Source organism: Pseudogymnoascus destructans, assembly GCF_001641265.1.
Source record: "Pseudogymnoascus destructans isolate 20631-21 unplaced genomic scaffold scaffold_9, whole genome shotgun sequence".
Lineage (NCBI taxonomy): Eukaryota > Fungi > Ascomycota > Leotiomycetes > Thelebolales > Thelebolaceae > Pseudogymnoascus > Pseudogymnoascus destructans.
In genome coordinates, this window is record NW_020167528.1 from 288,931 (window position 1) to 311,940 (window position 23,010).

A 23,010-nucleotide genomic window follows, 5' to 3' on the forward strand; every position below is an offset into this window, starting at 1 on the left:
AGGTGGTACTTCAAGTACGCCCAGCGCCCGGACGAGCCGCTGTTTATTAAGTGTTTTGATTCGCTGGAGGATGGGAGGGCGAGGAGGGTGCGGCATTCGGCGTTTGAGGATAAGGTGCATTTTTTTGGGGGGGGGGGGGTGAGGGAGAGTATTGAGGTTAGGACGTTGGTGTTTTATGATTAGGTTGTTAGGTAGGGGGGCGTAGTATGTAGCTGGGGGATTGTGTTGGGTTTTGAGTATGATAGGGATGTGTGGGTTGGAGGGGTTGGGTTTAATGTGCTTGAATAAATAACTAATGCTATCAACTGTTTAATCTGATGCCTTTGAACAATTGAAGCATTTAGAACACATGAAAAGTTGGATAACGACGATAACAAGGACATGTATCATTTGACGATTTCCAGCGTGACGGGTTTCAAGATAAATTACGTGCATAAACCTGAAATGTTGACACAGTGATGCCATGGAGTGAGGGCCTCATCCCGTCTTCTTGGCGCGTGGCAATATTTCCTATCTGCTCATTCCTTCTCTTTACTCCCCACTTGCTCTGGATCTTCTGGATTGCGTTTCCGTTGGCATTTCGTGTCGGTGTCATGTGGCAACATAGTTATAGGGATTGGAAAAGAATTCATCTTGCCACCATTTAGTAAACTGCCATCGAAGTCAGTAGAGAACCTATGATTTCTTTCTTGGATGGTGGAAAACATGGCTTGCCAGGAGATACGTAAGTATAATAGCGCCCCTTCTGATAGATGATCAAGGCAACATCTGCGCCGTATAGTTCCGCGTACTATACGGCGCAGATGTCGCATCCGTATCCAGCTCGCAGAAGACCGCAGTAACAAAGCTGACTGCAAACCGCTCTATGCCAAAGGAGCTCGAGGAGCGCTCTTTAAAAATCGACTCTCTTTACACGGGTGTACTCTAGTCGCGAAAGGGGTGGAGGAACACGATAGTGACCACCTTCCTCAAGAGAGCAGAGTCTATTGAAAATGATCGAACGTTAATGGCGCTGTTATAAATCAAAGGGCCAAATTCCCTTACGTCTCCTTCATCTTTTGTTGGCTCATCATCATCTGGGTTTTTGATACTTAGGACAGTTTGCAACATCACCTCAAACAGCTCCCTGTTGGCCAACTTCGTCGCTTTCCAGTCTTCTGGCGGAACCCAGCCGTCGGATGCAGTATTGAGCAAGCCTGCGAGGTTATTTCTCAAGTCATGTGCCGCCTCAAAGTATTTATATTCCTTCTGGTGGATGGCTAACTCTTCCGGGGTAGGTGCGGGATATGGACAGGAACCCATAAGTCCAAGCTCCTGCCAGCGTTCAGATGTTTTGATTAGCTCATGGCGAAAAGCCATCGCACCGTCCTTCCACGTCCTGTAGCAATAGCGGAACGGCCGGAAAAGGGCGTCATCCATAACTCTTGGTCTACCCAGCTTTGGAACGTGGAACTGAGTGCAAACTTCAAATGCCTTCGCACATCGCTCACTGTTGGGCTCAAGTTGATTCTCGAGCGATGGGTGAGGTAAAGTTGTTGCAAAGTCGGGCACTTCCTCTGCGTACCAGAATGCTGGCTCAATACTGGCGGACTGCCAATCAACGATGCCTGTAATCACAGTGGGGTCATCATCAGAAACGAATATGTTTCTTTTGTGTATATCAGGGTGAAACAGCGTTGGCGTAGCCGTGTCTCGAACACGCTGGTCGTTGGACATATTATTTATGACGGCGCGACCGAATTCTAGAAGACGAAGATGCGTCTCAACAGATCCGTGATAGCGCGGTGTCAGAATGGCAGCGGAAGACCAATCTATCTATTCCTAAAGCCGTCCATGACTCAATGGTTCCAGTAAGTCTGCTGCAAGCTCACGCAATACCCCATAATGCTCTTTTTAACGAGTAAAAAAGTACATCACAGATGTACTCAGATACGAGATCCCTCTGTCGATAAAAGAGAAGGAACCTACGTTCTTAACTATACAGAACTACCTCGACATGGAGGAGCTATTATGGCAGAGAGACCACCATAAATACATCCACGAAGGCTGCCGTGTGGATGTAAGTGCTCTGTTGAAGATGCACTGCTATACATCAGCAAGGTTACAGGAAATATGCAAGGCGAAGTATAAGGTCAGATACACGCCTGAAGTAGAAATAAAAGGACAGGTTCAGTGCTAACTAGCCAACAGGAACTCGTTTGCATGGTTGTATGGAAAGATGGAGAGCCCGACATTATAATATCCTTCAAGAGAGAACACAGTAAAGGCATGGCAGACACCTTTAAAAAGTAATCAAAATTTTCCGTCGTTTTTGGGCGGCATTTCACTGATCGCATATAGACCAAAACATTCCATATAGGAAAGGCTAGATCCTCCACCTCCTTTCTGTGCCAACGCTCTCTTGTTTTTACTATCTATTATGATCTCAAGTGGTGCATTCAAGAATCACAAAACTGTTGAGGAGAAAATATGATTTAAGGTAATGCTGTATTTCCTACATGTAATATAAGTAAAAGATTGATTAGGCATAGCATTCGACTTACCTCATAGCACCTCGTTGCCATCACTGTATGCAGTGTAGTGACCTTCATTCCAGCGTCAAAGAGAGCCGGAATCTTAGTAAGAGCATCAAATCCAGCGGCAACCAAGCGGTGTCGGAAGAGGCCGCGGAGTCTCTTCTGTCTACTTTCATTAAAACGAGACCACCAACGCATTTCGAAGCTTACACAGGTAGCTGGTAAGATTAGGGCATCAGCCTTCTGGGGTAGATACTGGTATTCACGGATTTTGCGATATATTTGACCATCACAAGGCCTATCTTCATTAGAATACTCTTCATCTAGAATTGCCCTCATCTCGTAGCTGATTCCTGAAAGGTATAGATCTACTATCCACCATTTCTCAGCCGGGCGCAATGCTTTTCCCGCTTGAATTCTATGTAATCCATGGAGACAGATAATTCCGCCTGGAAAGTCAAGCTCTGGGTATCTGTTTTCTGAGTCGATCGTGGCGTAACTACTTGGCAAAATCCCCGTTTTCCACGTCTTATTTTGCTTCGCATTCTCTATGGCAGTGTCGAGATGATGTTGATCGACAATAGCAGGTATGTGGTTTCCCACCTTTAGCGAACGGCATCCTTCCTTCTCAAAGACCTTTTTAAGTCGTAGTACATTCTTCGGGTCATGTTGGCGAGTTTTATGCTCTTCCCAATTTAGACTCTCAAGCTTGACAAGAGCGGAACCTTTGCAGAAGAGACGCCACTCTGTCTCAAATCTTAGGTCTTCCGCATGTACTCGCGCTTTCATATTGAGGTATGGATGTCTATGCTCTGGGAGAATGCCCGCTTTTCACATGGGCTATCTAAGTGCAGCAGCCGAAACTGGCTTAGTGCAATATCTGGCTTATTTATATCAGTATTAAAAAGCCTTATAGCTCTTCCAACCATAAAAAAAATTGCGTCAACAATAAGTTATTATAAGTATGAGCTTAAAAAGGAGTAACACCCGGTTTGGGTTTCTTAGAGCCACCCCTGACTGTGCCGACGAAAACAGGTCGAATGGCACGGCTTCCCCTCCTGCATCATCCGACAATGATCCCCCACCAAACAAGCTGAGGAAGAGGATACAAGAAGATGAATCATCACAAAAGAGTCGTCGGCGCTCAGGGGAGAGCGGTCGGGGTAGAAGCAGATTCCGTGCTCCAGAAGCAATTCAGTCCCAGGATTCATCACCCTGGGAGCGCCTCCAAATGCGATTTAACCTGACCTTACATAAATCAGTTATCATTGCTACTCAAAAGGATGGCCTCTTTGTTGCTGTTAGAAAATTCTCTGATGATCCAGATATAGAGAAGAAACGAGACATGCTGAGTCGAATTCGAAATGAGAATTTTCTGAAGTTTTTAGAAAGCTTCAGCTTTGAAGGATCTCAATATGCCGTCTTTGAGCATGAACTCAACAGAGGCGAGAAGCTGCCTATATGTCTCAGCCACTATGCCACACTTGTAACCTATCCTACCGAGTCACAGCTTGCTGTGATACTTCGACAGGTGAGCCTTACCCTGAGCTGCCTTCACATCTTAATATGTGAACAGATCCTTAGCGGTCTCGAATACCTTGCATCAAAAGGTTTAGAGCATGGCGAAGTTACATGCAAGAACATCCTTATAAGTACTGAGGGATCTATAAGAATAGGTAGGCCGTCAGGCTATGTCACGGGCGTCAACTAACAGTAAGTAGCGGGCCAAGAGTGCTGCCGCAGACTCGTGTCAAATCGCGACTCTATTAAGGATATTAGAGGAGTTGGTTATGTGACAATGGAGCTTATGAGTAAAGTCGCTGTATATACTGGACCTATGAATACTCGCGACCCCATCCTTTGGCCACTAGACAATGATGCCTCAAAGTTTGTTCAAAGTGCGGAATCTGCGCATTCGATCGATGAATTAAGACAGGTAGGAAGCTCAGCATCAATCACAGGTTTTCCACTGACAAGTGTAAAGCAGCCACTATTGAACCGCAAGACAACAAAGGCGGATAGTGACGATATAAAGGCTGATGTATACATGGCTGAATTTTCAGTCTTCAGAGGACATAAAATTTGCAAATAGTGTGGAACTCATTCTTAATTAAAAGGCCCAAATTATTTGATGTTTTAATCTCGACTAAAAGTGTCTCTCCTAGAATTACATTCTCCTTGCCGTCAAAAAAACTTGTCCCCAACCCCAGCCCCAACCTCAAACCGCCAACCTAAACCGCTCGTAATCCACCCTTTCCCCCATATTCCATATCTATCTAGTAATTTTATTGAACATTTTTGTGTTAGAGCTGCTACCCATCGTATCATTGCCCGCATGTGGGCTGAAGGAAAAGATACATTCGCTGTCATCGTCACTTCCTATGAGGTCCCAATCCGAGCCTATATCTAGCGGTGATATTGGGCTGTCTTTGTAGCTCTGCTGATGAGTCTGATTACTCTTACTCTTTGTTTTACAAATGGCCAGACTTTTTTCGAAATCAGGCGTTGCTTGATGACTCAATTTATGAGCTGAGTGGGGACTTAAAGTTGTAGGCACGGCTATGGTTAGATCGTGGTAGTTTAAATCTCTTGTCCGAGTAAGCGGCATCCGTATTGCATGATCAGGGATCTCGTTTGAGAATCTGACCCCCAGGTCACCACGATTTCTCAGCACATTGCTGCTTCCTTTAGTGGTGCAGCCGCATAGCACGTCCTCGTCATTAGCCAAAGGCCAAATTTCATCAGACATCCAAGACCCCGCTTCAGTCTCCCAAAAACCTTCAGGGTGAGAAAGTTATCACAAGGGCTGGTGGAAATATCCTTGGCGTTTGAGGCGATGATGTCATCCTGGGGTACGGATACCGCCCGTAATGGATTGCTGCACGAATCTTGGCTAGTTTCTTCCATGGCTTCAGGACAATCTATCGCTAGAGGTGGTGGTTGACTTCTCATTAGAAGACGGGTGCACATAATTAAATGCTCTTCAACTCTGCGCTAAGGGCTGTCAAATTTATCAGTATGGTAAAGATGCACATATCATGTTTTTTGCGAATCCTTGTATACTGCAAAACTGCCTCTTTGCCACATTTTGATCCATGTAGAAGACGAATTGGGTGTTGCTGGTTTTTTAGTTAGTTATTTTCAGCAGTGTCCATTTCCAGACACTTGTGGTTCAGTAGTACGTTGAACTGCCGATTCTACCTCCCTCGATATCTCCCTGGTACAAGCCATCTGCAAAGCCACAACAAGCCACAGGGAAAAAAGCTAGCGACAATTAATTTGCCTTCTACCGTATTTAGCATAAACGAAAAGTAAATATGCATGTACATATGTACAGTAATCACAAAACTCTCTCTTCTCCTTAGCGGGGTCCATTTCCTGACGCTTGTGGATGTGCACCCCCTGCCTGGTTGTACTCCAAAGAAACCGCTACAATATCATCACAGACCGAGCCGATTCTTGCCCATTTATGCTTGGAACTCAAGTATTGCAAGTCACGGTCCGATGATACTGTACTCTTTTCAATAGAGAAAATAACCTACTATAAACCCATCGCCGCATTTCGTTCTCACCTAGATCCCTTTTGCGATGAATGGTATTGAAACGACCTTAAACACGCTCACAACTACGGAACACATGTTGGTAAACTTTCTCGACCTCCCCGGCGAACTTCGCAACAGGATATATGAGCTATGCTTATTGAATAAAGAGCCTCTCACCCTTTGGACTGGTTTCAATCACCGACATGATCTTAGTCCTGGCCTCCTCCGCGTGAACAAGACCCTCCACCACGAAGCCAACTCGCTCTTTTACGCCCAGAATCGCTTTGATTTTACCATAGCTACCCCTAAATGCATAGCCTCGTTCCTTCAGACAATCGGCCGTAAAAACGCAGGCTATATCCAACATGTCTGTGTCGAATTTCCGAATTTCTACCATCAAGAGCCAAGTGATGTCACCCTCTCGGACGATAGTATTAGCATCTTTGCGAGCATCCAAAGCAGCTGCGTTAACTTAAGCACACTTACAGCGTTCGTGGGTGCACTTACTATGGAGTTTGCGCTCAATGAACTAGACAACCCCGAGAGCATTTCTAAGGTATTGACGCTAGTTGATACTCTCTTTATAGCTAACTCGCCCTTATTAAAAAGGATCATTGTTGGTGTGTATAACAACAACCCAAGTAATTTTATAACAGATATGGAGAATCGTGGATGGACAATCAAAGCAACAAAGGTGCAGTTTAGTCTCGCTTTGTAAGGGCAAAGATTGTGGATAATGATGTAAGTTAACTTAACTTAATTAAGATTAATTCTGCACATAGACATGTGCTACTGCAATGCTGACTTCCAATATTTTTTGTGCAATCTATTTTCCCGCATAGTGGGTTCTTTCCTGCGAAGGGAATGACGTTGGTCTGTACGTTAGAGACAAACTTGGGGCAGTTTTGGAGTAAGTAACGTCACAATGAGCTTCACGGGGATGTAACATTAAAAGCAGTATCACAAAAACATAATTAAGCTATTAAGTTAGTTAGTAAGTTAGGTTATATTTTCTAGTGCAAAGTCATGAGACTGTTTGCTTGTAAAACTTGAGCGTGAAGTGTAGAATTGGCAAGAATCGGCTCCGCTCTGTGATGACAACTAGGACTGGTACCTAGAGTAGAAACTGGACAGGGGTGCACTCTCGTTTGTAGTCCAGCCATTTGCAGTAACAGCGATTACCCAATCTGCTGAAAATCTGCTATTCTCATACCAAGATGCAAGGTGGTTTTTACCTGCCACAATGACAAATGGCGGCACTGCCCAACCTTGAGAACTAACGCCTTGGATTACTGTAACCCATTCTCGATTGCCAGGCTGCACCTTTTTTGCCTTTGCCCGCCCATCTGAGCTCGTTACTACCGTTGCGCTTGAGATGACGCCCATCATAAACCCAGTCTCATCAAAGTTGTAGATATCTGCATTGTTGATGCCATACTTTAGAATTGTGTTCCATACAAGCTCAAACCAGCCACGAATGACTTCTGGATCTTCGCACTTAGCCCTCTGGTAGTCGTATTTTCGCTGGAAGCGTGTCCGGAGCTCTACATGGCGCTTAACAAAGTTTGAAGCCCAACGTGACCCGACGCGTGGTGCGTCACGTGTTGCAAGTAGTCGATTTGCCATATCTTCAACAATAGACAACTGAGGAGGGAACCCTTTAGCAGCTAAGTCAAGTATATACTGAACAAGAACTGATTCCTCTAGGTTACTTAATTTCCGTAAGTTGGCTTGGATATCGCGTCGTGAAGGTACACCTTGTAAACGGTGACGTAGCTTGCGGTGGTCTACGGAATAGATCCTAGCTGCAACTCGAAGGCGCAAATTTGGGTCGCTTTGCATAGCTTGGATAGCTAGCACTAATTTGCTTTCATCATTTTTATGGCGCATGTTTTGTTGTGGAGGAATTTAACATTTAGTTGGGGGGGTTGGTCACTGCATGATTTTGGCACTTTCGCTTGTTTGGCACTTTCGTTATACATGCATGTTAGCACAAAATGATAATGCTTTGTGGATGCATCGTATTTAACTGGATATAGAAAATTGCCTCTAACGGCCATGGATCGAGCACGGAAGAACTATCAGTTTCTGAATGGAGGAGTAGGTTTAATCGGTCTGGGGCACCATCACCACCAGAGAGAAGGAGTCTAAGCACCAGATCTATGATTTAGCAACTCCGGGGAGAGAGATTATTATGGAACCAAGTGCTAACTCACGACTTTACACTCTAGAGATAATTGATCAAATAATTAACTAGGCCTCCATTTAAGCCCTTAGTTTAAGAAATATAACATTTCAGCTAGTGCTGCCCAAAGGAACACGTGAGACCACATAAAGACTTGCCTAACCCCTGACCCAACAACAACGCTGCTGTGAGGCCCTGAAGTGCTCGACCCCAACTGACTCGGTTTAGCCGTTGCAGTCCCGCAAAGGCCTGTAGTCATGCATTTGTTAGTGGAAGTATTGTTTATCAGTAGTGTGAGTGAAGCCGGAAGTGAACATGTTGATGGACATAATTGCGCTTGCCAATCACCTCACGACAATCGCTCCCCATCTTATAAGAGCTATAACTAGTGTACAATGAAAGCCAATATTTGCTCATGCACAGTCTGAAATTGGCTTATTGCAAATATAAAGACCATTTGCCTTCCCTCTTAGACCAAAATATATCTGGTCTATGCTTGGATCATATGCAAATTAAAAATGGATTCACTTGTCTCCGATTATGCTAAGAAGATAGAGCTAGAGGGTAAAAGTTCTAGAACTTCCAAGGCAGAGCTTGAAAGTCTAGAAACGAAAATATTGGAAACCTCTACAATCGTGTATAATAGCAAGAAAGAGAACGAACCACTCGAACTAAAAGGTACCACGCTAGAACAATTTCGCTTAGGTGTAGAAGCCGGGGTCAGGGCAGAAATTGCCAAAAAAAAATGCAGCTATAGAGGAGGCTGCTAAAGCAAAAAAAGTAAAAGCAAAGGCTGCTAGGGAAGAAAAAGCAGCTGAAAAAGCTGAAAAGGAAGCTAGGGAAAAGGAAGCAGCTGAAGCTAAAGCAAAGGCAGCTAAGGAAGCAGAAGAAGCTACAAAGGCAAAGGCAGCTGAAGCTAAAGCAAAGGCAGCTAAGGAAACAGTTGAAGCTACAAAGGCCACAGAAGAGAAGGCAGCAAAAAAGGCCAAAGAAGAGGCTGAAAAAAAGCCCAAGGAAGAAGAGGAAGAAGAGGCTAAAAAAAAGCCCAAGGAAGAAGAGGAAGAAGAAAAGGAAGAGCCGCCTTCTGATGACGACAATGACGACATAGTTAATAGACTTCGACATGGGGAGACTATTACCAAACTAAAGGAGGATATTTCTATATCAGTAGAAGTTCTCGTCAAAACATGAGCATGTTGTTGGCCACAAGAAAGGGTTTGGAACACCAGTTATTGTTCTTAATAAAGAATTTCCCCAAGCAAGAATTTGCAGAATCAGGAAGGACATTGGACATGACAAGAGTAGTCCCAACATTATGCTATGGAGACGTGGGGGCGAGCTAAAACCTAACTCTGAGGAGAAATGGGCGGTTGACGACCTTGATGCTGTTAAACTGATAGCAATAGATGTCCCAGATGATTATAAATCATCTCCGGTAAATTGAGTCAAGCTAATTCCCAAGATGACGGGTACAGAAAAAGATGAATTCAAGGCACTTAATATGAAAATTCTGACGCAACCAGATGTACAACTCTACTGCGAATGGAAGGAGCCATTAATATTAGACAACGGTAACTTAGTTTTCTCAAGTTGGGAAAGTAGGGCAACGTGTCGTCTTATTTGGAAGAAGAATGCGGATAATTACTTGCTTTATGTGGCCAGATTGATCAAAGGTTGGTATCAAAAGGTTTCTGGTGGGTAGTATAAAGACGAACCAATGCCGACTATTGAGATATTTTGGGCAGGAAGTTCAATGACGCCGGGATCGGACGTGACACCTACACCTAAGAATACAGCTGGGCGCAAAAAAACACCTCGGTCGCAAAAGCGTTCTAGCAAAAAAACGGAGAAATCGCGACGGTCGAAACCGCCTTAATATGCCCGGGGAGGAAGTCTCGGCAGGGTACATGACATAGGTCTTCGCAATTCAGAGCACAGAAGGAGAAGACGATGATTCAGACAAGGATTCAGACAAGGATTCAGATGATGGATTCAGACAAGGATTCAGACAAGGATTCAGATGATTCAGACAAGGATTCAGATGATTCAGACAAGGATTCAGATGATTCAGACAAGGATTCAGATGATTTGGACGAGGATTCAGACGAAGCAGAGCTGGGACGTCGAGAAGAACTATTCTGAAAATCGAGGGGAAATACCGGACTAAAAATAAGATAGCGCCAAAGGCTAAACTAACGGCTACACAATAATGACACTGTAGAGGCCAAATACCGGACTAAAATAAGATAGCGCCAAAGGCTAAACTAACGGCTACACAATATGACACTGTAGAGGCCAAATACCGGACTAAAAATAAGGTAGCGCCAAAGGCTAAACTAACGGCTACACAATATGACACTGTAGAGGCCAAATATCAACACAATTTAATGGTAAGGTTTTGTTTTTGCTTTCATGTTTTTCAGAGTTTCAAGGACCTTAGGTTTATTCATTCCTTTTTGTTTTAGTCTAATAATCTACACTCTTTCAATCTCCTAGGCTAACTCTGGCTTCCATTAATTCACTGGAATATGTCATCAATGCCTTTAAATTGGTTACTTCATTAATTTTTGTTAATTTAAGTTGTTGAAGCCTCCGACAAGTTTTGGTCATAACTAATACGAGCCCTGCTATCGCCCTTGCTACCCCATTAGAATACCGAAGTTTGTAGCTTAGATAGTGTTTAATTAGTCCTCTAGCCTATTAATATCAAAATTTTCTTCTAAAATCCATGCAACTCCTAAGCTCTGCTACAAAGAAGACCTTGACATATAAGTTTAGCGGCTTGTTCTGGCTCTACCAGCCGGCATCCTGCATTGTAAGCCACGCGCACTTTTTGGCTCCTCTATCCTAATTTAATGTATAAATACAAATCGTAGGTGTGGCTTGCTACCAATCAGCAATAGGTGGCGCTCTCGGCTTATTAACACTGGCATACTATAAGAGTACAAGTACGACGCCTAGTATCTTTGCTATCAAATCTACATCTTCCCAATCATGCACATCACTTTAGCATATGCCATCGCCTTGGGCGGCTTCCTCCTCAGCCCAGTTCTTATGAATCTGCTTCCTATTCTCCCAGTTGTGATACCACCTAGATGGCGCTCTGTGCATAAGGGGATTAGGTACCTAACATATCCTTACTATATCTACCGGCATCGATTTATAGGCCCGTGGACAAGAGCAGACATTATTATCCACCTTGTATACATAGTTGCCAACTCCTTCTGCCTTGTGTTCCAACCTCCCGTTCCGACCATTATGCAGGCTGGTCTACGAGCTGGTAGCCTCTCACTAATAAACTTGATTCCCTTATTTCTAGGCCCACATATAAGTTTTCTTGCTGATATCTTTGGTGTCTCATTGACTGCATTTCGCGCACTACATCACTCCGCTGGGCTAATGTCATGCGCAATGGTGATTTTCCATGCAGTTGTCATGGTTCTGTCACCTAGGAGGTTCATATTACGCGGTGTGAAGAGAATTTCTGCAGTAGTTGTAAGTCTGCCTTGATGCTTAAGTGCCGTGTTGCTTACTGTATGTAATAGGGCGGGTCCTCTCTTGTCTTGATTACTTTACTGTCTTGGTATCCTCTCCACAGGTGGTGTTACGAGATCTTTCTCCAGTTGCACCATACACTAGCAGCTGTACTTGTTGTCTCTGCTCTGCTGCATGTCCCGTCAGAATTGGTTCCTAGGATATACATCTACGTCAGCCTAGGGATCTATGCGACAACCCTAACAGCTGAAGTGCTGCTTTTAGTACGCCGCAATGGAGTATTAAATAGGAATATTCACGAATACTAGGTGGGGAAAATTGCCTAGAGTTGGAGAGATATTCAAATATCCAGTTGGCGAAAATTCAGATGGTTACAAAAATCCGGTCCAGTTTATAATACACTGCCCGAAGCCATTGCAAATAGATGCGGGACAATACATTAATATGTGGGTTGGCTCTCTTGGAATTATGCAGACCCATCCATTTGTAGTAGCCTCCTGGACAGGTAACCAGCAGACAAAGTTAATGCTCATCATTGAACCTCGCTGTGGTTGGACTAAACGGCTCCAGTCGAAGGCAATGGATGTGAGCGGCCAGCCATGGGACTAGGAAGGGTCCTATTCACTGGGCCACATGGTGCTTTCCATACCAGTGGGAGATTACGAGTACCTCTTTATGGTCGCAAGTGGTTATGGCATTGTAGCACAGTTGCCACTTTTAGAGCGACTGGTACACGGTGTACTTGCCCGCGAGCTCGAGCCCTTCGAATTCGCCCTCGTTTGGAATTTGAAGACACAGGTGTGTCTGACTTACAAATTGGTTACTTGTCTAACTCTATATAATAGATCTCTACGATGCAGTGGTTCCGATACTTAACTGGGTCTTGTATGAGGCTCAGAAACTAGGCAAGAACTGCGTATGTTTAAAAAGTATGCCTATACGTATTGTCTTACTAAGTCTGCTAGGCACTTACAATCTCACTCTACTCAACGCAATTGGTCCTCCTTAATAAACTCAGCCAAAGAGCAATGGTATATGACACGCATATCCTACTTAAAGGAGCATTCGACGCTGAAATAGCGCCGATGGACGCTAGAAAAATGGGAGAAAATGAAGCCGCACAAATAGCAGCAGAGAAAAGAGCTCAGGAAATAGGAAGGGGACGAGAAGAAATTATGGAAGAAATTATGAAGAAGAGAGTAGGGAAGGTTGGAAGATGGCAAGGCAACATCACGAATGAGGCCTCAAGATGTTCAACAACCAGACGAGAAAAATTGACGAGTTAGAAACCTTACCCCTGTGTACGAAATCACCTAGAATGTGTAATGGTGGGTGCACCAGATATGAGAATCTAGCCACCCAAGGAAGGGATGAATTTACTAAGACAACACACTGTCTTAGAAAACAGAGCCAAAGGGTCGTAGCTTAGACTATTCCACAACGCAGCAATCAGGTGTATGATGTGGTGAAGTGGTTTAGACAAGTTGCAACAAATGTTGAGTCTGAGAACTCAGGGGTAAGTCAGAGGTTAGCACCTCACTGACTTTTTCAAAAACAGAGAATAACAAGATCAATGCTTGGAAGCTTGGAAAAGACGTAGAAAGTATGTGCTAGTCGATTTACTGTATTGCCTGCTTGCCCTTTCTTAAGGAAAGGGCAATCCTATTTATGCCAAAGGAGTGTAGTTCTCTCATTTTCCATGACTTTCCATGACTAACCAGGCTTGGTAACTGTAGTCGACGTAAGAGAATCCCATAGAACCATCTCTTAGGTTCGTAGCCTATAGGAAGTAAAAGGAGGTCCAAGTCAGAGTACCCCTATAGACAAATTATGTCATAGACAAATTATGTCATAGACAAAATTATGTCATAACTTAACCAATCTTGTGGGTAACTAAAGAGCGATGACATGTAATGAATCATAGAGGTTTTGTAGGAGCTTTTAGAGCTATCGTTCATGCTCCTAGGCCTCTAGTTGGTAGAGATATGTCATGTGGTAGTATGAGTGATGTCATGTAATGAATCATAGAGGGTTGTAGAGATATGCTATGTGGTAATATCGGCCCAGTAACTAAGGAGCGATGACGTGTAATGAATCATAGATGGTTGTAGCAATCGTTGAGTAGTATTGCTCTTGTTGTTGGTGTGATAAGACAAAATATGTATAGTGACTTGTAGGTTTGAGGAGGAGATTTCCAAGTTTGCTCTTGAGTTTGATAGCAAACTGAGTGCAACGAATGTCAGTATGACAGAATGCTTATTACAGGTAAGTCTGCAATGCCATAAGGCAGCTTTTTGCTTACAGCATATAGTATCTGCATCGACAAAGATTTGCGATGAGCTGAGATTGATTCTACATAGTTCTCTTAGCAAAGACATTACTCTAATGGAGCTAGATTATCAGCCATCAGATAAGAACTAGAGTCTCTGCAAAATTGTGATCTATATTAGAGTAGGGCTATTTTTGAAGCCGTAAATTCTACAATGAGGAGCCAAAACGGGCTGCGGGCATTAATTAGTAATAATTACCATAAGACAACTTCAGACTTCCCATTATTTTTAGACTTCTCATTATAATCCCATAATTCCACACCGCTAAAAAACCAAAAGAAACATGGTATTGGAAGTTGACCTCGGCTCCGTAGCAGATTATGTGGCACATGTAGAGCTGCGTCCATTAATAGATGCATTTCGCCAGAGAAAGAGAATTGTAATCATTGCGGGAGCTGGAATCTCAGCATCCGCAGGAAGTAGGTAGCCCCTCCCTTCTATCTACAGTCACTAATCAATATAGTCGCTACATTCCAAGATTTGCCAGTGAAAGGCAGAGACGTGTTTAGCATGAACTCATATAATGACGATGCTTCTACAACGCTTCTTAACGAGACAATGTGCAGAATGTACAGCAGTATAAGATCTGCAAACCCAACTCAGTTTCACCACGTTATTGAAGAGCTTGCTAAAGAAGACCGCTTGCATCGTTTGTACACTCAAAATATTGATGGATTAGACACGCAGCTACCGTCCCTCGGAACTAAAATACCACTGCCAGAAACGAAGCCATGGCCGACAACGATTCAGCTACATGGAGACCTAAGGACTGTTAAATGTCAAGGGAATCCAACACATCTAGGTTCGTTTAACCCAGACTATGACTATGCAGATACGACAGCTATTGCCATGGTTAGTGCCTCAGATCTCAGGTCAAAACCCGATGCGGTGATTGTTGTAGGAACTGCACTTAAAGTCGAGTCAAGAAGAAAATTTACAATAGATATGTGCGCAGCAGTTCGAAAATGCGGTGGTTTAAGTGCCTGGATTAACCTTGAGCCTCCTTCACAACCACTTAAATGCTTCAACATAGTCGTAAAAGGCGACTCTGACACAATAGCAATGCATGTGTCTAGCTGGTGGTTGAAGGATTGTCCTAATATTATAAGCAACGCAAACATAAAGTACCTACAAGATAAGTACAAGCTGTTCATTGCAAGGTCAACAGAGGAAGCTCGTGGGCTTTTGGAGCAGGACCAGAAGAGGGATCCGACAGCACTTGGCACGACGCAGAACATACTTCTTGATTCTGGGGAGGCAGCAAAATTGATTACCTTTAAAGCCATCAATCACAATGCTAAGAAGGCAACTCCAGCGTTACCTCATAAGACCATACGTACACAAGCACCCTCATCTATAGTCCCGCCTAAAACTTCATCTGCATCCTCTATAATCCCACCATTATGGCAGTCTACTTCGTCCATAGTCCCTCATTTGTTATTATCTGCATCTCAGAGCCAAGCCGCACAAGCGTCAGCGTCTAACGTCTCACATAAACCAGTTTCTGCACCCATCGCTTCACTTGCACAAGCATCTGCATCTAACGTCTCACTTATCTCTGCATCCCAGGCCTCACAATTACCGACGTCTGTCTTATCAAGTGTGCTGCACCCTTTTATGACGACTCCGGCCCATAGTGGTCTAGAGATCGTACCAAAAATTACACCTGGTTGGGAGTTAGAAACCTCAAAGAGGCTAGATAGTGTTATTGTCCGGGGAATCAAAGTTAAGAACCACCGAAGTTTGTCAGTCCTTACAACAATTACGAACTTAGGTTATGAGGCTAATATAGCTTTGTCACTTTGGCGTCTAAAACATGGAGAATACCTTGATGATGAGGTTATCAATGCGTATATTGAACTTCTTCAGAGGTCTAATCTCCCTCACGGTCAAGGTATCCAAACTTATCTTAAGAATGGTGTTAGAAAGGCCATGGAAACCTTTTATAAAGCTGACGGACACAGGAAAGTATTCTATATTTATTCCTTTTAATGATGCTTTCCATTGGACTTTTGCTGTTATCAAATCGCAGGAGAAGGGCACCATTGTGCAGTGGGAATACTTTGATAGCCTTGGCGGGAAACCACCCCAAGTATTTTTAGACTGGATTGGTAATTGGTTTCCCAAAAAGCAAAGGGTTCCAGCATTACCAAATCCCAAGCAAAACAACGAAGTTGATTGCGGTTTGTTTGTCCTCCTCGGTATTCGCCTTATGGCTTCAGGGAAGCCACATCTGTCTAACCAGCAGGCCATAGCGCATACCCGAATTTAGGAAGAGAGTCCTAGCAGAGCTCTTAGCTTTTGGGTGTCGATATCGCCCTGACGTCTTTCATACCATGACGCCCCCCCTTCCCACTCTGTTCAACAAAACGGACCCCTATTTCGTCTCTTCTACCCTGCAGTAATCAGTTCCGCTTAATCGGATTCCTAAGCAAATTTAGGGTGCAGCGGCTCATCGAAAGGATATTCCTTGTGTCCTCGATCAAGTGATTCATTCCCTTCTAGCTGAACCGTGCAGTATGAGCCTGAGCCTGACTTCCGCTGCAGCCAATGACCCTCTCTAGCTCGCTAGGACATTCTATGCATCCTTGATCAGCTCGTCATTGCAACCCTCATCCAGCTGAACGGTGCAGCATTAATAGGAGCCTAACCTCTCCTCCAGCCAATGACCCCCCGCAGCTCAGCAGGACATCCTTTGCATCCTTGATCAGCTCGTCAGTATGGCCCTCCAGCTGAACTGTGCAGCATGAATAGGAGCCTGACCTCTCCTCCAGCCAATGACCCCCACAGCTCAGCAGGACATCCTTTGCATCCTTGATCAGCTCGTCAGTACGGCCCTCCTCCAGCTGAACGGTGCAGCATGAATAGGAGCCTGACCTCTCCTCCAGCCAATGACCCCCGCAGCTCAGCAGGACATCCTTTGCATCCTTGATCAGCTCATCAGTACGGCCCTCCTCCAGCTGAACGGTGCAGCATGAATAGGAGCCTGACCTCTCCTCGATGACCCCCACAGCTCAGCAGGACATCCTTGCATCCTGATCAGCTTGTCAGCATGGCTCCCCTCCAGCTGAACTGTGCAGCAAGAATCGGAGCCTGACCTCTCCTCCGGCCAATAAACTTCTCCCCTGCCTCCCCTCCCCTTCAGTAGGACATTCGTCGCATCCTTGACCAGCTCACCATCACGTCTCTTCTCCCGCTAATCCATGCAGCCGGAGCTGACCAGCTGAATATCAAGCAGCTAGGTCCTGAGACTGGCTCTTTCATTGATGGGTATTTAGGGCCTCTGGAGGTATGTTTTGCCGGCGTTGGTTTGGACGGGTTGGGGTCATGTTCCTCCCTCGCAGCATCGCCATTCTGCCTTGACGGAGAGTTCAGCTCCTGCGCTTCTCCATCACGTTTTGAACGATACGATGATGGTATCTCACTGCCCCCGCTCTAAGCAATGCCATATTGCATATTCTAACAATTTATTGTCGATCTCTCGTAGCCTGAATATATTCATGATTACGCTGCGTTTTGAAGCACCTTGCTATTTTGAGTTTGTATCGTATTGCTTCAGTGACTGACCACAGGTGCTTCAGAAAGGAAGCACTTAATGGCGTTGAGTATGGTATTCTTATGGAAAGTAGAACGGCAGATATTGGCCGTTCAGAGCCATTATTAAAAGAGAGGCAGAAGTGGCGTAAATGGAAATTTCCAATTTTTGCGGGCAGCGAATACTGCCGAAGAGCATAATGTGGCGGTCATCCGCGCTAATGCAGGCCCGGCTCAGGCTTGCTCAGGCTTGCTCAGCCGGGCTCAGTCACAGATCAGTCTAGCTCACCCAAAGCTCAGGTTAAAGCAGCAACAGCTCAGGTCCAAAGACGGAAGTGGAAATTGACCATGTCGAGATTCCGGTAGTAGATTACCTGTATTTATGTTGTCGCGGGGACATACCTTCTGAATGTGAGAGTTGCGACTCAGAGAAATGGGGATGAGGAGACGGAATATCCGTTTGTGTATAATTGGAGGATAAGGGGGAAGTTAGAGGAATAGACGGTTTAACTGAGAGCGTGACAACATAGACATTGGGTGTCACTATACGAGAATGTATTCTTTGATTCACAAGTTGAATTTTTTCTGTTCTTGTTCAATTTTCTCGGCATAATACTTTGTGATTATTAGCAATTTTCTAGGACAATACCAAATCATATAACATGAGCTTCTTACTTCCAGCACCCCATCTCAAACCAATATACCCCAGTACGTCTTTCAGTGGCTGTATCAGCTTTAAGTTACCATCTGTAAGGGTCGTAAGCCTAAGGGTCTCACGGGAGTCCAGGGAACCAGGTCAGGAGGCAGGAAGGTATCGTATTCTGTAAGCACAATAGGTCTACGTAGATACATCGACTATTGACTGGAGGCCTTCTTCCGAGGCCTCCAACCCCTTTTATCTATGCACCTTGTGCCCTATTTTACCGAGCCCTATGGGCTGCTTATGAAAGGGACCTCACGTGGTGGCACGTGATGGCCTTCCTTACACCATCCTTGGATACCTTCGCATCATGGAGACAGACGATGGCGGCTTTATATACGCAATGTGAAATAAAAATTGTGGAATTCTCACTCCGTGCCCAGGATAAGAGGCAGTGATGCCGCCCAGGCCACCAAGCGCCAACCCGGGGCCAAGCCCAGTATCACCCAACTCAGAAGATAAAACTGGGCACCACTGCTCTGAGACTAGCTCAGAAGCAGAGTTTTTCTGCTATATAAAAGAAGTTACAGTGGCTAGATGAATAAAAACATGCTTTCACAGATCACTGTTCTGAACCTGGTTGACACGCCCATAATTATCATATTATTGGACAGAGTTGCCAACCCTGCCGAGTCAGTTTTCACACCCCTTGCTCCATGTGCAATCGCATGCATCAGGGACGTCAAGATATTAAGTGACGCTTAAATACAGTACTCATTATCCAGTGGCTCAACCTTAGATCCGAATTCCAGGACTTCCAGCATAGCACTAGAGTTTCAGTTAGCCCCTGTTCTTTGTATGCATACTCCTGGGATTTACCTTCTGCATATTGCTAGGGAACTATTCGAAAGAGTTTGCAGGGCGTTATTTTCACCCTCGAAAGATGCTAAGAACGAGGTTAACGAGTTTAGGATCTGCATTGCCTCCACTCTTCTAAACTCCTGTTGCGATGTACGCTCGTGGATGTGAGAAAGCACTTGATCTAACAGCAGTGATGAGTAGGCCATCTTAGTGGACGGGTTCATCTGCGCTAAATCTTTAGAGCTCTGATATCTAGGTCAGTTATCTGTATAAATTATAAAGATGGCTTTATATCAAGCACACTATTGCCGCATACCCCTTTTATCGATCGTCCCAGAGATGCACTGTGTCTAGCGCTACTCTCAAGAGATGCGTATCTATTAAGTGCCATCCTTAGCTTCAACATTACTTGATGAGCATCACGAGGGGATCCAACCTATTAGTGATAACAACGCCACGCCAGGTCTGCCGTGCCTCCTCAGCTAAATGCAGATCCGGAAAAGCCCTGGATAGATCCGCAGATGATGCAGCACGCCCCCAGAGCGACCGCTGCCTGGATATTGGCTCCAGCCGAGATGTATGCTGATGGGTACATCGCATGTCCGATTTCGAATGTCGTCAGCAGTAATCGACCCTGTAGCATTGCCAGAGATTCATCCTTGTCGCCTTTAGCATACCTACCCAGCTCTTGATCAGAATATACAGACATCATGTCTACAATGACATATCGCCATCCACTGGCATCGCACACACGAGGAATATAGAGAGAGTTAAGAGACCGAAGCCCGATGGGGCGGCTTCAACACGGAATCTCGATAGTTGCGCATAACAACCCGTCTCCGACACGACCGGCAACCAAGTATGCACCCTCCGAAAAAAAATTACAGCCGCCTCTCGTAACCGCAAACCATCGCCAATAACTGAGGATACTTGGGATTTGAGGGTATAGCGTAAATTAGATGACGTCAAGTCCAATAAATCGGGTACAGGCAGCAGACGTGGAGTCTCCGGATGCGCCGGATGAGAACAGGGTTTATTTAACCTTAATTTATCAGCAACCATGAAGACACCCCACATAAAACTAGCGTACCGTTTACAGAGGGAACAGATTGGCAAGAAGTTTATCACATTGCCGCTTCTGTCTACTGCAGCGGAGGCAAGATTGGTCGGCGCGGGTGGACATAATCGTTGTTGCTGTGGGTGCGGGTGCGGATGCGGGTGCGGAGGGGAACACTCTTATAAATCTTACGCCGAATTGATTATTAAAGATGGGAATGCATAGTTGCTGCCTAATCTAGTTTAGCCTCCGCGTCCGCATCCGCACCCGCACTGGCTTAGAAATGTGATAATTTATGCATGGTAACTTAGTTGTAGGGATGGGAAGGTTGAAAATGGTGTGCTCGGGGATTGTGATTGTCCACCCACAACGCAGTCTAACACATCTCCAGGCCTCAGGCGACTTAGGCGCCCCCATCCTCCACGCCCTCATCTCGAGCAACATCTTCAACATAACCGTCCTCACGCGCCACTCATCCCAAGCCCAATCCCCACCCTCCGTCCGCGTCATCCGCGTCGACTACGCTCCCATCCCCGACCTCGCCGCTGCTCTAAGCAACCAAGATGCCGTGGTATCAGCCCTTACCAGTGAAGCGATGGAGACGCAAGCCCTCCTCATCAAGGCCTCTATCGCCGCGGGCGTGAAGCGGTTCATCCCCTCCGAGTTCTCTCCGAACATAGGTAATCCCAAAAGCGCCGCGTTGCCCGTTTACCAGTCGAAGATCGAGGTGTATCAGCTCCTCGAGCGACTGGCGAGCGATAATCAGCTGTTCACGTATACGTTGATCCGCAACGGGCCGTTGCTGGATTGGTGTTTGATGAAGGGGTTCTTTGTCGGTTTTCAGGGGAAGACCACGCCCTTTTACGATGGCGGAGACCGTCCGTTTAGTACGACGACTCCAGCACCTCGATGAGACGAGGAACCGCGTGGTGTTTGTCCATGATCTCGTCACTTTGGGGAGGGGTATGGAGGGGAGTTTGAGGAGGTGGATAATCTAATACTTGGGGTGGTGGTGTTGAGGTCATGTGCCCATCCAGAACGTAATCACGTGATACAAAGTATCGACATTCTAAGTCACCTGATTATTTACTCGACGGCCCTAATTAATATACTTTGTACGGTGGGCAGCCTCCATGTCCGTACGCCCCCTCTCCCTGCAAGACAGAAGAAAACAGAAGAAAAAGGAAGAGGGTGTGGAGCCAAAACGGTGACAATCAGCCGAGGAAACATTTCATTCCTTTTGCCACGATACGGAGTCGCATTTGCGTGGTGCGAGTCATGTCGTATCGCGACCCTGCGTCCATGGCGGGCGGGCCACATCCATCGCCGTCTCCCTTTCTCCCTTTCCCTTCGTCCGTCCACAGCGTCACACAATCGAAGTTGTATTCTTGGGTTTTCTGGAAGTCGCCGTGCCCAGCCACTAGAGCGACTGCGCCCACACCTCAGCGGCGTCAGCACGCTCGCACAGGCTACTCAGGGCGCGCTAGCAAGGGTGTACGTGGAGTTTCGCAGGGTTAGTGGTGTTGGTAGCGTTAGTAGCTTGCTAGACGTCCGCTGTGCACACACCCCTTGCGCGTTCGGGGATGGACTGAGATTAAGCTGCATTTTGACAGGCCAGGGAGGGTTATTTTAGGGAGCGTACGTACGTATGCTTCTTTCTTTCTTCTTTCCTTCTGCTTTTGCGCCTGCTGTGGATGATAATGATAATGACGCTCAAGGGTCGTCGTTTCAGTATGTAACACACATCCATCCATCCTTCCTCTTCCTGTAATATCAATATTTCCCGCCCGTCCCTACGTCCTCCTCCCCCCTCCTCCCCCCAAGAACGGTGGCAGGTGAAACTCTGGCACCTCCCCGATGGAGTGCCAGAACGCCAGAACGCCAGAACGCCAGAACGCCAGAACGCCAAAGCCACGCCAAAACGCCAAAACGCCAATATGCCAATACGCCAAAACGCCAAAACGCCCTACGCCATACGCCAATACGCCAATAAACCCGCCAACACTCTACTTACTGCACGTTATTGCAATTAACCAGCCGTACACTTGTTCCCGCCCACTTTATTGCCGTCTCGACCTTGTCGAGTGTCGACATGTGTCTCGCCTTGACTCGAACATGGTGTGGATGTACGCGCACACAGCTTGCACAGCCACAGCCGCCTGCAAAAGCCCGAGGACACCAAACCAACAAAATAGCCCTAACAGGGAAGTCAGAAAGGAGCCAGGTGGAGCAGAAAGAGGATATGACAGCAGGGCAGGGGAAAGTACATGGGGATGGTATGTGATATGAGACGGGGGAGGAGACGGAGGAGGAGACGGGGGAGGAGACGGNCCATCGACGAACAAGGATTGATTCGATACAAAGGGTTAGTGTATGTCCCAAGTCAAATGAGACGCCCGCTGGTGCAAGAACAACACTCGTTACCAGCACACGGTCATCAGGGAGTAACACGAACCTTCGAACGAATCACCCGACACTACTACTTCCCAGGTATGAGGAAGCAGGTAGAGACAGTGGTAAGAGAGTGCGACATTTGCAGCAAGTCAAAATAGGCATCTGCCATACGGACAACTCAAGTCGACACCAGTACCAAAAGGAGCGTGGAAATCAATAGCTTTGGACTTCATCGTCAAGCTTCTACCCTCCAAGGACCCGTTAACAGGAATAGAATACGACTCTATCCTCGTCATCATGGAAAGACTCACGAAATATGGGAAGTTTATACCATATCTAGAAGCTAGCGACGCCGAGGCGCTCGCATATACCTTCATTCGAGTCAATTATAGCCGATCATGGGATGCCAGAAGAAATCATCTCAGATAGAGACAAGCTCTTTACTTCGAAATTCTG

General features: G+C 45.7%; 7 protein-coding genes across 7 annotated transcripts; 5 read left to right on the plus strand and 2 right to left on the minus strand.

Annotated features, from left to right (window-relative positions):
- Positions 1-968: 968 nt before the first annotated feature.
- On the minus strand, positions 969-3,305 carry VC83_04180 (uncharacterized protein; the record flags this gene model as incomplete). The annotated part of the gene is made up of 4 exons (XM_024467815.1): positions 969-983; positions 1,045-1,761; positions 2,544-2,678; positions 2,727-3,305. 4 exons carry the CDS (start codon positions 3,303-3,305, stop codon positions 969-971), a joined length of 1,446 nt encoding a protein of 481 aa, XP_024324521.1.
- A 175-nt stretch (positions 3,306-3,480) lies between these two features.
- VC83_04181 (uncharacterized protein) lies at positions 3,481-4,608 on the plus strand (the record flags this gene model as incomplete). The annotated part of the gene is made up of 4 exons (XM_024467816.1): positions 3,481-4,047; positions 4,093-4,192; positions 4,238-4,452; positions 4,504-4,608. 4 exons carry the CDS (start codon positions 3,481-3,483, stop codon positions 4,606-4,608), a joined length of 987 nt encoding a protein of 328 aa, XP_024324522.1.
- Positions 4,609-8,761: 4,153 nt separating this feature from the next.
- Positions 8,762-9,434, plus strand: VC83_04182 (uncharacterized protein; the record flags this gene model as incomplete). Its single annotated transcript, XM_024467817.1, has 2 exons — positions 8,762-8,921; positions 9,025-9,434. 2 exons carry the CDS (start codon positions 8,762-8,764, stop codon positions 9,432-9,434), a joined length of 570 nt encoding a protein of 189 aa, XP_024324523.1.
- A 526-nt stretch (positions 9,435-9,960) lies between these two features.
- Positions 9,961-10,385, plus strand: VC83_04183 (uncharacterized protein; the record flags this gene model as incomplete). The annotated part of the gene is made up of 2 exons (XM_024467818.1): positions 9,961-10,103; positions 10,160-10,385. 2 exons carry the CDS (start codon positions 9,961-9,963, stop codon positions 10,383-10,385), a joined length of 369 nt encoding a protein of 122 aa, XP_024324524.1.
- Positions 10,386-14,351: 3,966 nt separating this feature from the next.
- VC83_04184 (uncharacterized protein) lies at positions 14,352-16,340 on the plus strand (the record flags this gene model as incomplete). The annotated part of the gene is made up of 3 exons (XM_024467819.1): positions 14,352-14,487; positions 14,532-15,962; positions 16,033-16,340. The coding sequence occupies 3 exons, from the start codon at positions 14,352-14,354 to the stop codon at positions 16,338-16,340; spliced, it is 1,875 nt and encodes a 624-aa protein (XP_024324517.1).
- Positions 16,341-16,680: 340 nt separating this feature from the next.
- Positions 16,681-19,309, minus strand: VC83_04185 (uncharacterized protein; the record flags this gene model as incomplete). Its single annotated transcript, XM_024467820.1, has 3 exons — positions 16,681-17,081; positions 19,012-19,070; positions 19,122-19,309. The coding sequence occupies 3 exons, from the start codon at positions 19,307-19,309 to the stop codon at positions 16,681-16,683; spliced, it is 648 nt and encodes a 215-aa protein (XP_024324518.1).
- A 986-nt stretch (positions 19,310-20,295) lies between these two features.
- Positions 20,296-21,302, plus strand: VC83_04186 (uncharacterized protein). The gene has a single exon (XM_024467821.1). The coding sequence runs from the start codon at positions 20,456-20,458 to the stop codon at positions 21,071-21,073; it is 618 nt and encodes a 205-aa protein (XP_024324519.1). The 5' UTR covers positions 20,296-20,455; the 3' UTR covers positions 21,074-21,302.
- Positions 21,303-23,010: the final 1,708 nt, after the last annotated feature.

Excerpts from the sequence above, each read along its gene's own strand:
- VC83_04186 (XM_024467821.1), top strand. The coding sequence starts at position 20,456 with ATGCATGGTAACTTAGTTGTAGGGATGGGAAGGTTGAAAATGGTGTGC.